Below are 14,822 nucleotides of genomic sequence, written 5' to 3'. Positions count from 1 at the left end.
CCCCCCGAACCGCCACGTCGGGCCTTCCTCACCCTTCAGATCTGGGGCAGCGGCGCGGGCGAGGCGAGGCGAGGCGAGGACGGCGGATCCGGCGGCGCCAGCAGATCTCGTCCTCTTCTTCCCCACGGACGGTGGATTCGGCGCCGTGGCTCGGAGCGGTAGGGCAACCTGGAGCGGCAGCACGGCGGGGTGGCGCTGGAGCGGCAGTACGGCGGGACGCGACAACGTGCGAGCGGCGGCGGCGGCCAATGGGCTCGGCAGACCGGCAGGCTTTTTCTTTTCTTTTTTCTTTTTTTCAATTAACCAAGGCGGGCAGCAAAAACCGCCTCGGTAAATCATCTATTAACTGCGACCCTATGACCAAGGCGGTTGGTCTTGACCGCCTCGGAAAATAGTTTTTGATTGCCTCAAAAAATAATTATTGTAGTAGTGGTATGTATGCACAAATCTGTTCTACTTTGTTGGCAACATATGTGATAATGGGCCTAATTTACAGCCCAAAACTAAATACACAACAACAGGGAATTAAAACATCTCATTCAGATGATGGTTGATGGACCTATCACCTAAGTGATGTCTAATCGCAAAGTCTATCCGGCGACGGGTCGCGCCAGCAACCCAACGCGCGACCCTCGCAGCCCAGCAGGCCGACGAGAGCCCAGGCTCCCTTTTTCGGCCTATTTTGACCGTCCCACGCCGCTTTCACCTCCCATCCCCCAAACGCCGCCTCCACCTGCACACCCCCAACGGCTGCCTCCTGCGACGGGGGGGGGGGGGGGGGGGGGGCGAGAGCAGCCGTGCAAGTCCTGGTCGCCGGCGAGGAGCGGCAGCAGAGGACCGGCCGGCGAGGAGCGGCGGCAGAGGACCAGCGGCAGTGGCTCCATCGAGGAGCGGCGGCAGTGGATCGGGGTCGCTTGCTCCGCTGCGGATTCAATGTGAGTTGCAACCCCCATCCTCTCCCCCCTTCCCCCTGCCATCTCACCCCTGCCCTGCCCTCTCCCGCCATGGTGCCGCAGCCGAGCTCGCACAGGAGGCGCAGGAGGTAGAAGGGGCCCCCGCGCCGCGTCCTATTGCTCCACCCGTAGTTGGCTTTGCTGTCGAGGTAGAAGGGGGGCTCGCCCTGCCGCCCGCCATCGCCGCGGGTCCACCCGCAGCCCCTAGCTGTAAAGGTAGGTGGCAAAGTTACGGAGGATACACGGCGTGTTGTAGAGGTAGAAGGGGCTCCGTGCCGCTGCCGCGCATTGCTGCCTCCACCCGCACACCCCCTACAGTACAGGTATGCAGCGAAGTTGCTGGACCCGTGGCGTGCTGTAGAGGTAGACGGGGCTCCCCGCTGCCACCGCCATTTGCGTCGTCCACTCGAACCCCCTTGCAGCACAAGAATCCATCAACGCCATGGCGTAAGCAGTGTTTCGGCGCCGCGCCCATGCCTCTCTTTTTGCCGCTGGCTGCGGCGATGGGGGAATCCTGTATTTTTTTAGTGTCAAGTTATGTGAATTTTTTGCACGCAAATAGCATCCGGATTCATCTATTAAGAACTAAATAATGTTCTCCATTATGAATTTATGGAAACAGCAGCAAATCAGTTGTTTTCATATTCCATTTTTTGTATGTTTCCTATGTCTGGTGCCCCCATAGAACCAAATTACACGACATGGGGAAATCTAGTGAGTCATTTTGACATCAGTCATTTTTCAGTGTCAAGTTGTGTGAAATTTTGCATGCAAATAGCGTCGATTTAGTGTCAAGTCAGACATCCCTGTATCGCCAAGTTACATACTCAATATATAGTATCACATTAGGGTCAATATACATTTTATATACTCTAACTCAAATTTTTGTGCCTGTTTTTTTAGCATGGCTAAGAAACGGAAACTTGAAACTGTGGGACATCCATCTCCACCGAGAAGAAATACAAGAGCAGCTTCTAAATCAGATTTGGGAGGTTGTGGTGCTGGTGGGCCCTCACAAACATAGCGTGCTAGTGATGCTGCCCTCTCGCCGAAGAGAGTCACTAGAGCAAGCTGCAGGGATATCAAGGGAATGCCGGATCAAGATGTGGAAAACAAGAGGCGCAAGAAAAGCATCATCATGGGTGATGAAGTAAAGCAGAAATCAAAAGGAAAAGAGGCGATGGATGAATGCCACACAATCAAGAAGCAACCAGATAAGGTTCAACACACCCGCCTTCTCCTTTTGCATTTTTTTTATTCACACACCTCCCATTTCTTGAAGCACTTGTGTTTTTGGCACTGTTTTTTATTTTTTTTCTAGAGCTACATACTGATTTTTTTCTACACTTTTTTTTCATGTTCAAGGACTTGAGGAAAAAGGGATCAGCTAGGAGGTTGATACTTATTAACAGCACACTAGAAGATCCTCAGAAAAGGAGATCGAACGAGTCGGTTTTGGGGGGCTACTTCTAGTTCAATGTTGGTCAGTCCCAGAGAAGCTATCTTCCTTGCTCATCAAGAGATTTGATGTCACAAGATCCGAATTGGTCATACCGTACAGGGGCAGAATAAAGGTTGATGACCACACTGTCCACAGGATCCTGGGGCTCCCAATGGTTGGATAGCACATCGATTATGCAAAGAACAGCTTTGCTGACACATATGAAGAATATTACAAAGTTTTCAACCATGAAAATGACCAAAAAGCGCCAACATTCACCGAAGCTGAAAATTGGCTATTGGGTGAGGGAAAGAAGAGGAGTGACACCTTATGGCTGTGGTATTGGCTTGAGTTTGCCATCAGCTCATTCTTGTGCCCTACTTCAAACCAAAGTTTGTGTGTGCGGGCGTTCCATGCGATCGCAGATATAGAAAAGATCAACAAATACAATTGATGCAGGCTTGTAGTTGAAAAATTGATTAGAGGCATCACGGAGTTCAATGAAGTAGGAAAGAAATCAGTGTCAGGCTGTCTTTTTCTCCTTACGGTACGGCCGATTATCCCCCCATGTGTTTTTTTGATTCACACAATGCAAGTTATTTGTTTTTGCCCAACTATATAATCTGAGTTCCACACATTACCTGCAAATTTTGTATTTGGATGCCCTCGACACCGGTGATATTATAGATCAAACTGCAAAAGTAAGAGCTTCTGTTTGGACACGAAGCTTGGTTACCAGAATCACTACAATGGACAAGATATCCAGCACTGAATTCGGGAAGTTACATGTGAGTCATTTGTCTCTTTTTTTTCTCTCAGTTTTTCATGGAGTATCAATCTGCATGTTGTTTTAGTATCAACTTACTCATGGACATGTATCAACTTACATCACCACCTTGAGTCAAGTTGACTATATACGTCATATAATTTTTGTTGCAGCTCAAAGCTAAGTACCAAATGAACTCCCCCAACATGCTCATACAACCAGAAAGGATTGATGAGTTTCTCAACTCCAACATGCCCGCTGAATCAGTCACCATGGTAATTTAGCTTTTTTTTTCACACTCCCACCACATCATGTGCAATGTATCAATGTTAATATATATAAGATTGCAATATATCAATGCAGAATAGGAACACCTTCAAGCAAGCCATCAGCGAGTTCAGCTTGGCCATCAATGAAGCAGTGGTAAATCTTACCTTCAAACTGTCTCAAGGCGGCAAGCAGCCAACGATCAGCACAGGTGCACCAGCAAGAGCACAGAGCACACGTGCAGCTGCGGCAGAAAAACAGAGCAGCTCGGCAGCAACAAAAGACGAAGATGCTGAGTTCGAAGATAAAAGTGACACACCCTTCGGGGGGGATCTCGAGTACGCTGAGGAGTCTGAAGACGAGCCCATTGTTAATTGTGAGCGCATATCCAAAAGAAAACAAGATGATGGGGAAAGGGTCAGGAAAGTAGTAGTGAGGAATTGGAAGATTATGCCGATTCAGATTCTAGCAACGATCGGGGAGAAGATGGGGGAGAAGATCGGGAAGACGAGCCTATTGTTAGTAGGTATGCAATCATCAACTTTTCATGGATAGCAACTTTTCAACGATTATGTCTTCTTTTTCACCCATCATATATTTTTTTCAAGCTAAATTTTGTTTCTTTTTTTTTGCACAGGGATATAAATGAGGGATCTCAACTTGCTTGCAACACCCAGTCGCTAGACATTGATATCACCAGCTTTACTACAATACAAAGAGATGGTACACAAGAAGTTGACATCACCGGGCTGCAGAGTCAACAAAATGATGATGAAATACAAGGTATATCGAGTTTTAATCTACACTAGCAATTTCTTCAGTACAAGGAGCAATTTACTTAGTTCTGAAGTGGCAAGTTATACATTTTTTACATGTCTTTTTTTCATTTTTGTTGTTTGAGATTTTCAGTTCAAAGCAAGGAGAAAGGTATCCCTCAAGGCAAAGAAGACAACAAAGATGGTGATGACAAAGAAGAAGACAAAAAAAAACACACCACTAGCAAATTGTGATGATGCTAAAGGCAAACAGCCAAGGAAAGATGACGACCAAGATGATGAAGGATATAGTGGGGCCAATAATCTCGAAGAGCAAGCTGCAAGCAATATAGGGGACGAAAGTGGGAATGCAAGTCAAAGGTTAACACCTCAAAATTCTAAAGGGACATCATATACAAAAGTCTCAGGCAAGCGCAGTGATGACCATCTGGAGCCTAGGGAAGAAAATACACTGAGTATCAGAGAAGAGATGGAAGCATTAGGGCTACTCGATGATACAATATCAGGTCGTGCGACTGCAAAGCAAATGGTTTTTGAACCGATAGAGATTTTAGAAGTGAGTGCAATAGCGGAGGTGAAGAAAATGGTTGAGGATTGCATACAGCCACTACCTATGCCGGACTCCGGATTAAATCTGCCACTCAAAGAAGAATTTGAGAAGTTCGAGGCTAAACAAATCAAAGATGCCATCGACAACCACCTTTCTCCTGAAACAAAAAAAGAATTGAGGACCAAGAGAACTGGGCAAAGTTGGAGCAAATTGTATGGTAACGGATAGCATGCCTCCCATGTTTGAAATTTGTGTGGCCTGCAGCGGCTCACCAGCAACTTCCACATTGTCACCATCATTCGCCTTTTCAGCAGACCACCTAGGCAAAATGTAATGACATGGCACCTCACGGACAGCAAGTGCATCAAACACCTTTAGTATATGGTAGCAAAGAACCTCGTCCCTCTGAAACTTGCAACAATCACAGCTATACAAACCATCAACACTGTTTGCCGAAACCCTGAATGTTCTCTTCCCATATAAGAGATCAGGACAGCGCCCATATGGAACAACATCAAGTAAGCTATCATCTTCAATTCGAACAATATAGTAACTAGATATCAGTTGTAGCTCATCTTGGAAAATATTGAACAAGTTCCTTGTGTACATTTGCTTCATTTGTCTTTCCATAGGTGGCCAGTCAAGTAGTGCGGAACCTTGACAGTTGTATTAGCCTCATGCATTATTTGTTTGCCGAATATTCTATCCTGTATTTTCTTGTATTGGTGAATAAAGTTTAGTATTGAATTCATTGGGTTCACATATCGCTTCAGGACAGCATTGAATCCTTCACTCCGTGTTGTTGTTTGCAGAAAGGGGAAGAAGTTGTTCATGAAGTAAGCCGGAACCCAGCAATTTCTCATTTCATACAAATGCTTGAACCTTTCATCATCATTGATCTCATGTTTATCCAGCATAGCTTGCCATTTGAACTCAAACTCTACAATTGAGAAGCTATTGTCAACACAATCATTGAAATCATCAGCCAAGCCTGGTTTACCATCTAAGAAAGCCCCCAATCTTTTCCTAGCATTCTCCATGATGTGCCACCTACAGTTCCTATGGACTGAAGTGGTAAAAACTTGAGCAATCGCAGCCACCATCGCCAAATCTTGATCAGTGATAATATTAATAGGATCTCTGTCACCCATAGCCTTCTTGAACTCAGTAAACAACCACACAAAAGCTTCTGTTTTTTCATTCCTCATGAAGCCACAACCAAGCTGAATAGTTATTCCATTTCTGTCAATACCTGTCAAATTGATACAAGGAGAAAAATACATAAATTGATACCTGTAAATGTTAAATTGCTACACAAGCAAAACACAACTTGCCACATAATAAAGCACATAAATTGATACAACAGAAAAAAAAAGGACATGCGCAAAACACCAATGAGATGTTTTTACCTATGAAAGGAGCACACGACATATTATACATGTTGGTCAAGTAAGTTGTGTCAAAAGATATACAATCACCATAGAGCTCATATGACCTCCTTGCTGCACCATCAACCCAAAATAGATTCTCAACCCTATCAAATTCATCAAGGGTATAACTGTAAATGAAATCAGGATCCTCTTTCTTTAGTTCCTCAAAGTGATCAAGGGTTGCTTTCATGTCCTTTCCTCGATACTCAGCACGGTACTCCACTCTCAAATTTTTTGCATCACCTTCCGTGTATGGACAGTTTTCAATACCACCATACAACTCAACCATTATCTGGTAAGCGCGCGTAGTTGTTATGCAACACCCATTAAGAAACTTTATGAACTCCTTCTCTTCAGCGGATATCTCTCTATGGGACTTCATGTACTTTGTAAGAGAGAACTTCTTCACACACTCATGATTGTGCTCCCGCTCAAAGTGAACGGCCTCCCATTGAGATGGGGCTGTTTTTCTCACAATCATGCGTGCAGGACAGCGAGTCCTATCAACATAATCTATGCGCCTTTGCCTCACTATCTTCTTCTCAGTTATCGGTCCTTCCTCATCAAGTTTTTGCTTCTTATTGACACCAGCTTTTTGGCATACAAAAATAACTTTCCTCTTGTCATTGTCCTTTTTGGATTCACGGGAGGTGTCAATTCTGATGGAAAAACCAGCGTGTCTAGCATACCTATTATAGTAAACCCTAGCATCTTGCGGGGTGCAAAATGTCATGCCAACATAGGGCTCTTGCGGTGTTGATAGAACCTCAATACCATCCTCTACATCACCCCCATCTGTAGCAGTTTGAGTTGTTGGCACTGTGAGACCATCAGATTCTACAGGCATTGATGAACTTGCTAGAGTAGGGACAGGAGGTATGGCAACAGGATCATCTTGAGACATAGCAATAGGATCATCTTGTGACACATTGATCAAATAAACAGTAACAGGATCATCCGCGAAACTAACATCTGTTGGTTCAATATTAAGGTCAAACCCCTCTACAGACGGCATCTTTTTTTTGAGCTGCAAATAGCAAAAGGAGAGAAGTCTGTTACTATCAAGTTGACAATTTTCTGCAAACCGTAGTTTGACACAATAGCAAACTAACTTGACACTTCGGACAGACAAGTCAAAATAACAGATTTAGATCAGGGAAAAACATGCAGACAAAGAGAAATTGGAGACAAAATTGATACGCAGAACAAGATCAATGCGTGCTGCACCCCAAGATCAGAGGTGCAACAAGCAGGATGTGAAGGAGGGGGGGGGGGCGGGGGGCGCACCTTTTTCTGACGGGATGAAGACGCCGAGCGGGAAGAGGCAGGCATGACTGAAGGGGATGGCAGCGAGTGGTCGCCGAGGAGTCACGGAGCTCTGGCGGCGGCCGATGTGGGGGGAAGACGGAGGTTTTGGCAGCGCGGCACGAAGCCTGGCGGCGGCTGACAGGCGGGATGAGGGGGGGTGGGAGTTTTTTTTTGTCTGATGGATGGCGCTCCCCTCCAAAAGGAAGGGATACGGGGCGTCGGGGTCGCGCGGTCGCGCTATGCGCGACCCGTCGCGCCTTATCCCACTCCATGTCTAACGCTCCCTGAGTCGCAGCCCCTGGCTGCCGCGGGGCTACTGCACCTCGGCAAGAGGGAGGAAGGTGCGGAGAGATGGAGTCACCACTTGCGCAAGGGGTGGAGTCGCGCGAGGGTGGGGCTTTGGGTCGCTGATATATTACAGATCGGCTGGAACCAAATGTACAGTAATACAATCAGATTGCGGTGTGAACTGATTACAGACCAAAAAATGCTGAACATAAAGCTATCTAAGTTTTTATGCATGCGTGGCCAATTAACGTGGGAGATGGGATTTAGCTAGTGATGAAAGCGGAATGGGAAAATCCCGAACCAACTGGCACCATATACCGTATAAACAGATCGAATTCCGTTTTGATAGGAAAATCAGGAAACGGGAAAAATCCCAGGAAAATCCGGCAGGAACGGGAATGGAAATGGTTGAGCCAGTTTCCTGACCGTTTTCGCGGTTACCATTTCCAGCCGGGAATTTTCCCGTGGTAGTTCCGTTTAAACTTTCAGCCCAGGCCCCAGCACATTCCTTTCCTCGGCCTAGCCTGCGCGCGGCCTCCACCCCGTTCCCTGCGCCTTCAATTCCAAACCCCGTTGCCCGCGTCCAATCCCCAAATCACTCCCGCGGTCTCGTCTCTCCCTCTCGACTCTCGTCTCATTTTCTCTGCGCCGCAGCCCCCCCCCCCCCAGCGGCCAGGCCTGCCGTGGTGCAGCCACCGGCAGCCGCCGGTTGGCACCTCCACCACCAGGCCAGCCGACGGACGCCGTCTCTCCCTCTCGACTCTCGTCTCATCCCCCAGTGGCCAGGCCTACCGTAGTGCAGCCGCCGCCGGTTAGCACCTCCACCCCCAGGCCAGCCGACGGATGCCGCCGCCCAAGCTCGGCCATGGAGCCCCCGCGGATCTCCCCCAAGCGTCACCAGAGGCTGGCCATGGAGCCCCTGCGGACCTTCCCCAAGCGTCACCAGAGGCTGGCCATGGAGCCCGCGGGCCTACCCCAAGCGGCGCTCGAGCTCGGTGATGGAGCTTCCAGCTCCATCCATCCCACAAACGTCGCTCTGAGCAGCCATGGAGTGCTTGCGGGAGAGATGAATTGGCGGAGTGGAAGACAAGGATAAGTCCGTGGGTGGGAGATGCATTCGAGGAAAGTGGCGGTCCAGGAGAAAAAAAAGAGGAAAAGATAAGACCTAATGTACGGGTCCCATTCGAGGAAAGATGGGTGGGAGATGCATTCGAGGAAAGTGACGGTCCAGGAGAAAAAAAGAGAGGAAAAGATAAGACCTGATGTACGGGTCCCATTCGAGGAAAGACAGGGTTAACCAAATCTGTGGGAACCGGTCCGGTTTGATCGGTAAGTCAAACCGGTCTGGGCTGGTTCCGGTTTAGGCCGGTACCCAACCGGCCCAAATTTAAAATTTGAATTTGAATTCAAAAAATGAAAAATTCTCAAAAAAATCCTAAAAATACTTCAAGGTGCGACGAATCTAATTGTGTCAAATTTTCTCAAAAATTCATTCATTTAGTATAGTTTGCGGGGATTTGAAGTAGAACAAAAAAGCGTGCATACAAAAGTATACAAATACAATGTAAAAGTAGTACAAAAGAGGGTTGGAGGGTTCATTTAGGCTAAAATATGTTATACAAACATTTATTTAGTATACTTTGCGGGCATTTGAATTTAAACCAAAAAAGAAAAAAAATTGAATTTGGCTGGTTACCGGTCAAACCGACCGGTAAACCGGTCAAACCGACCGGCTTACCGGTCCGGTTGAACATGCGATTTTGAATTTGATTTTGAATTTGACCGGTTTCCACCGGTTTCTGGTCAAACCGATCCGATAAACCGCTACCGGACCGCGTTGGTTTGACCGGACCGGACAGTTTATTTAACCCTGGGAAAGAGAAAGATGGCGCCTCTCCAGGCCTGCCGACAGACGCCGCTGTCCCCAAGCAAGGATGAAGACCCCGAGGAATTCTTGGAGGCTTTTGGCTACTGCTGTGTTCTGTCTTGAGTCTTCTCTGCTGGCTGCTGCCATGTGATTGCAATAGTGTGATGCTTGGAAGTTGGTGAAACGTGGAAGAAGTTTGGGAGTTGGAATGTTGCTGTTACTGTTATTGTGCTATATGTGTTTTATTTGTGTATAACTTATGCATAGTTGGAACTATCTTCTCCAACTTAATGTTTCAAGTGGTTATATGTATATTCCCGTCTTTACTTCCCGATTCCCGATCGTAACCGAGCATGTTCCCGATCGAACTCTTCCGTTCCCGATATCCCGTAATATTGATTTCGTTTTCCCGTCCGACATTTCCGTTCCCGATCCCGTTCTCGATAAAAAAAATGTGGTTGCGGGAATGGTTTGGGGAGTTTTCCAATCGTTCCCGACCGTTTTCAACCCTAGATTTAGCAAGATTTTAAGTGCGGGTTGTTGTAACGTGGTCTACAAAGTTTTAATACCTCTTTTACCGATTTAATTGGTTTCTTAAGCTTACGAGAAATGAAGTTACTCTCTGATGATGTGATTTGTTACAAGAATTACGCAAATAGTGATTTTTTCTATTGTGTCTTGTTATTCATGGCAAAAAAATAGGATAATCTACAAGCTGCTATGAAACCATGTCAGTTGGATACTTCTGAGTCATGGAAGATGAACCTTCATGTATCACCTCTTTTATTTTTTACAAGGGCATTTCGTTGCATTATGACAAGGTTTCGACTGGCTATTACTCTATTAATTTCAAGATTTTAATTTTTAAATAGCTGGCTAGAGCTGCCTGTACAGCTTCCAGGAAAGGCAGCCGCTATGGCATTTTGCCTACTAAAGCTCGCTATAGCCCATTAAATACCGGCTATAGCTCGGTAAACGTAACAGCAGCCCTACCGTTAAACACCTTAGCCATCGATTTAAAATTATGATTAATATTTGATTACATAGAACAAAACTATAGATATAAATATACCTTTATATGAATTTAATATCATTTTTTTGTCAAAAATGGGATACACTAAAGTAATTACAGTTGATTATGTTTAAACAAGTTTATATTTCAAGGGAGGGACCGAGCAGTTGACACTTGACAGGAAAGCCTCGATACCGTTACTATATGTTTCGACGTGGCGATGTTGGGCCCGTGGTCGTTGGATTTTTTTTTTCTTTTGATGCAACAGGAGGAGTTTCCCCCTACTGATTATAATTATATTAAAAACAAATAACCGAGAAAGTGTTTACAAAAGGAGCTCGTGAAACAAAGAAAGAAAGGAAGAAAATTAAGGCAATTACACAAGTGTTTCTATCCATTTTGACAATACATCTTTCCATCTTGCATTTGCTCGGAATTTTACCGGTCTTCCTGATGCAATACAATCCTATAAGTTTCTTTTTGTTGATAACTGAACCTACTGAATGTTGTCCATTATGGGGGTTTTCCCTTAATTTTCTAATTGGAAAAATAAAAGAATGGAAACACAAAAGAAAAATGGAATGGAAAGAGATAAAAGGGAAGTTGGATTGCTGGGCCACTACGAGGTCCAAATGGACCGAGCAGTCCAGCAGGCCAGCGTGGACTCCCTGTAATCCTTATCCCTTTGTTTTGTTCGGTCCACCAGAGAGGCGGAGAAGAGGGAGGCGGAGCGGACGACGCTCCAAGCGGCGGCGGCGGCCAACTGCACGCCCACCCTAGGCGGCACGTGCGCCCGTTGGACGCACGCATCGCGCGGCGCCGCAGCTCCCTCTCTCGGCCTATAAATCGGATCGAAATCCCTCACTCTCGAAGGAGGCAACACAGACTACTCCCCTCCTCTCTATTCTCCACATCTCCGGCGAAGTTCCGCCTGGTTCCGGCGTGGTTCGCCGGTGCCTGGTGGTGGTGATTCTGCGACGCACACACGGGCGTGTGCAGTTGGAGGGTGCTTCTGTGTGTCTCGCTGCTGCCTTTCTTGTGCCTGTGTGGTGCAGTGCAGTCTTGTTCAGATTGCTGTCGACTGTGGCCTGGTTCTTGAGCCTCTTGCTGCGCGGTGTTCCTCTGCTTCTCGGGTTGTTGCTGTGGACGTTCCCCTCGGCATCAACGTCGGCTCCAGTATCTCTGTCAACCTCTCGCTGGTTCAGGCTCGGACGTGAGCGGCGGAATTGGTTTTCTGGGACAGAACCTTGTGTTCGCTGAGCTTGTCTTCCCACGTAGACAAACTACGTGCTGTGAGTTACCTGTTGCCTCTTTTCGGTTTACAGTATACATTTTGTGTAATCTGCTAGTTTTGGCTTGGGTGTGATTGCACGTTTTTGGCAGATTAAATTGCTCTGTAATGATAAGCGGTGTAGTGAGACAAGAACGTGACAGTCTCAGGATTTAGTACTCCTTTTCAGTATGTTCAGTTACTAATTCTTTTTCCTAGAACTCTAGTGTTATTTCTGTGAGCATATTTCCACTGCTACTTCTGGACTTTACTGTTCAGAGTTGAAGCACCTTCTCGTTGGTAATATAGCTTGTTCTTGGGTTGAAAAGAAAGAATTGTTCTGAACCCTGTTTAAGTAGGACTGTCACGTTAGTCCAGGATCAGTGATCACTTTTGGGTGCTGGAAGGCTGCCTAGAGTAGTAACCCGCTAATTTGAGAGCAAATATAGAAAAACAATCATGTTTTTGTTTTTATTAATCTGTCTGTTTCATCTACTTGCTATGTTTAATGGGTACATGATCCTGAGTAGCTCTGTTCTCAGTTTTCAGACCTTAGAAATGCTCCTGTTCATGTATGTATTTCTTAAACATAGCTGTAATCTGAGTAGCATGCTTGTTGTATATGGAATTGGATTATTTAATCTTTTTTATAGTAGAAGCATGTCGCTTATTTCTCTAAATTTACAACACTGAAGTTGTTTAGTTCGTGCACGACGACAGCGTCCGGCAGCGACCCCGTTCAAAAAAAAAAAAGGCAGCCCCAACCCACAAGTAGGTTTCTTGAGAAACTTCCACCTTGACGATGACGCGTGTGGGGGTGTGAGTTTATAGATAGATGCACCGTCTCCTCACCAGTCACCACAGTCCACACGTACAGGCCAATAATTGTGGCGCGCGCGGCTCGCCACTTTGCCAGCTGCTCTCCACTTTGCCAGCTGCTCTCCAGTCTCCACTCCATGGCCTCCTCCTTGCCGTCCCCGGTGCTCCGTCACGTGGCCATGCTCCCGTTCATGGCCAAGGGCCACACCATCCCACTCCTCCACCTGGCTCGTGTGCTCCTCCTCCGCGGGCTCGCGTCGGCCGTCACCTTCCTCGCCACCCCGCGCGACGCGCCCTTTGTCCGCGCCGGCGCCCCCGGGGCGGCCGTCGTCGAGCTGCCGTTCCCCTCCTCGACGGCTGGCCCGCAGAGCACGGACGAGCTCCCCTCCGGGTCCAGCTTCCTCGACGTCGTCTCCGCCGCCGCCGCGCTCGAGCCGGTGTTCGCAGACGCGCTGGCGGCGCTGGACCCGCGGCCGGACCTGCTCGTTCACGACGGGTTCCTCGCGTGGGCCGCTGACGCCGCCGACGACCTCGGCGTGCCGCGGCTGGTCTCGCTCGGCATGGGCGCCTTCCCCTTATGTGTTGCAGCCGCCGTCATGGCGCAGAAGCCGCACGCGCGAGTGAGCTCGCCGTTGGAGCCGTTCCAGGTCGACGGCCTGCCGGGGCTCCGGCTCACCAAGGCCGACCTGCACCCGCCGTTCGACGACCCGGAGCCGGCAGGCCCTCACTGGGACTTCGTCTGCGAGACCGGCAGTGCCATGGGCTTGAGCCGAGGTACCATCGTCAACTCCTTCCATGAGCTCGAGTCATTGTACATCGACAAGTGGAACCGCGAGATGCCGCTCAACAAGATGTGGCCGGTTGGCCCACTCTGTCTTGCCAGTGAGCCGGTCCGAACCTTGGATTCCGATATTGCCGACTGGCTTGATTCAAGACTCGCCATGAACCGACCGGTTCTATATGTCGCATTCGGCTCGCAAGCCGACCTGAGCCGGGCACAGCTAGAGGAGATCGCAACCGGCCTGGACCGGTCGGATCTGGACTTCATTTGGGTAGTTCGGTCGAGGTGGTTCAATGGAGAGGAGCCGTTCCAAGGCAGGTTCCGTGGCAGGGGCAAAGTGGTCCAAGGCTTTATCAACCAGCTCGGCATTTTGGGCCATCAGGCTATTAAGGGCTTCTTCAGTCACTGCGGGTGGAACTCGGTGATGGAAAGCATCAGCATGGGTGTGCCCATCCTAACCTATCCAATTGCCGCGGAGCAGAAGTTGAACGCAAAGTTCGTTGTCGACGTGGTTGAAGTCGGAATCAGGATCTGGCCATCCAAAAGAGGGGACAGTGGCCCCGCAAGTGAGCAGCAGCTTGTTTCAAGTGATGACGTGGAAACGTTGGCGAGAGAGTTGATACTGGGAGAGGGAGGGAAACGTGCGGCTGCCAAAGCGAGTGAGCTCGCAGACGCAGCTAGAGCCGCAGTGGAGACGAGCGGGTCGTCGTTCGAAACCCTAGAGCTGATGCTCCATGAGGTGTGTGAGATTGGAAGGCCTGAGGCTAAAGAGTGATCAGTGGAAGGCTACGGCCTCCGGTGCTAGCTAATGATGTACTGTACTCGTCAAATTAGTGAAGTTATTACTGGGTCAAATGGGATTGTTGGTATCGTACGTATTTGCCCTTTTAAAGCTATATAAGAATTGATAATTTGTGATCGAATCTCCGTCGTTTCCGTGTAGTAGCTGGTAGCACCATCAAACCAAACCGAATGAGCATGCAAATTAGTATAGGTCTATTAAGAGTAACGGGTGCTCTGAATGAGAAGTAACTTATATCACAACTTTTTTTAAAGATTACGCGGAACAATCAAGATACAATGCACGCGCACAAATCTTTATGAGCATCTTCGAAGACTGAGTCGGTAAATTCTCGAGATTAACGAAGTCACCGCATGTGTCTCGTTGTCGACAGGAACGTCGCCGATCACTGAAAGCACAACGCCATTAAATTTTTGAAATTCACTTTCACAGGAAGTCGAACCCAGTTCTAGAAGTGTTCATAGGAATTATATCACAACAACAAACCTATAA

At 47.8% G+C, this 14,822-nt stretch overlaps 3 protein-coding genes and 1 long non-coding RNA gene across 4 annotated transcripts; 3 read left to right on the top strand and 1 right to left on the bottom strand.

Moving 5' to 3' along the window:
- Positions 1 to 3,143: 3,143 nt before the first annotated feature.
- Positions 3,144 to 4,136, top strand: LOC120702004. The gene is made up of 4 exons (XM_039985786.1): positions 3,144 to 3,182; positions 3,334 to 3,435; positions 3,524 to 3,953; positions 4,065 to 4,136. Exons 1-4 carry the CDS (start codon positions 3,144 to 3,146, stop codon positions 4,070 to 4,072), a joined length of 579 nt encoding a protein of 192 aa, XP_039841720.1. The 3' UTR covers positions 4,073 to 4,136.
- Positions 4,127 to 4,406, top strand: LOC120705123. Its single transcript, XR_005687792.1, has 2 exons — positions 4,127 to 4,210; positions 4,337 to 4,406. It is a non-coding gene; the product is annotated as an uncharacterized LOC120705123 (long non-coding RNA).
- Positions 4,407 to 5,367: 961 nt separating this feature from the next.
- On the bottom strand, positions 5,368 to 7,198 carry LOC120702003 (protein FAR1-RELATED SEQUENCE 5-like). Its single transcript, XM_039985785.1, has 2 exons — positions 6,232 to 7,198; positions 5,368 to 6,005 (listed from the first exon to the last, which is right to left on the bottom strand). The coding sequence occupies exons 1-2, from the start codon at positions 7,196 to 7,198 to the stop codon at positions 5,368 to 5,370; spliced, it is 1,605 nt and encodes a 534-aa protein (XP_039841719.1).
- A 4,081-nt stretch (positions 7,199 to 11,279) lies between these two features.
- Positions 11,280 to 14,451, top strand: LOC120703416 (UDP-glycosyltransferase 90A1-like). Its single transcript, XM_039987500.1, has one exon. It carries the CDS (start codon positions 12,885 to 12,887, stop codon positions 14,301 to 14,303), a length of 1,419 nt encoding a protein of 472 aa, XP_039843434.1. The 5' UTR covers positions 11,280 to 12,884; the 3' UTR covers positions 14,304 to 14,451.
- The last annotated feature ends 371 nt before the right edge of the window (positions 14,452 to 14,822 follow it).

The sequence above is a fragment of the Panicum virgatum genome, chromosome 4K (genome assembly GCF_016808335.1).
Source record: "Panicum virgatum strain AP13 chromosome 4K, P.virgatum_v5, whole genome shotgun sequence".
Taxonomy (NCBI): Eukaryota; Viridiplantae; Streptophyta; class Magnoliopsida; order Poales; family Poaceae; genus Panicum; species Panicum virgatum.
The sequence above is the reverse complement of the archived record's forward strand: the minus strand, read 5'-3'. Positions and strand labels throughout refer to the sequence as shown.

Bases quoted from the DNA above. Each gene is read 5' to 3' on its own strand.
- LOC120702004 (XM_039985786.1), top strand. From the start codon at position 3,144: ATGGACAAGATATCCAGCACTGAATTCGGGAAGTTACAT. The intron at 3,183-3,333 runs GTGAGTCATTTG...TTTTTGTTGCAG, and splicing joins CTGAATTCGGGAAGTTACAT to CTCAAAGCTAAGTACCAAAT. The intron at 3,436-3,523 runs GTAATTTAGCTT...ATATCAATGCAG, and splicing joins CCGCTGAATCAGTCACCATG to AATAGGAACACCTTCAAGCA.
- LOC120702003 (XM_039985785.1), bottom strand. From the start codon at position 7,198: ATGCCGTCTGTAGAGGGGTTTGACCTTAATATTGAACCAACAGATGTT. The intron at 6,006-6,231 runs GTGATTGTATAT...TCAATTTGACAG, and splicing joins GAGGTCATATGAGCTCTATG to GTATTGACAGAAATGGAATA.
- LOC120703416 (XM_039987500.1), top strand. From the start codon at position 12,885: ATGGCCTCCTCCTTGCCGTCCCCGGTGCTCCGTCACGTGGCCATGCTC.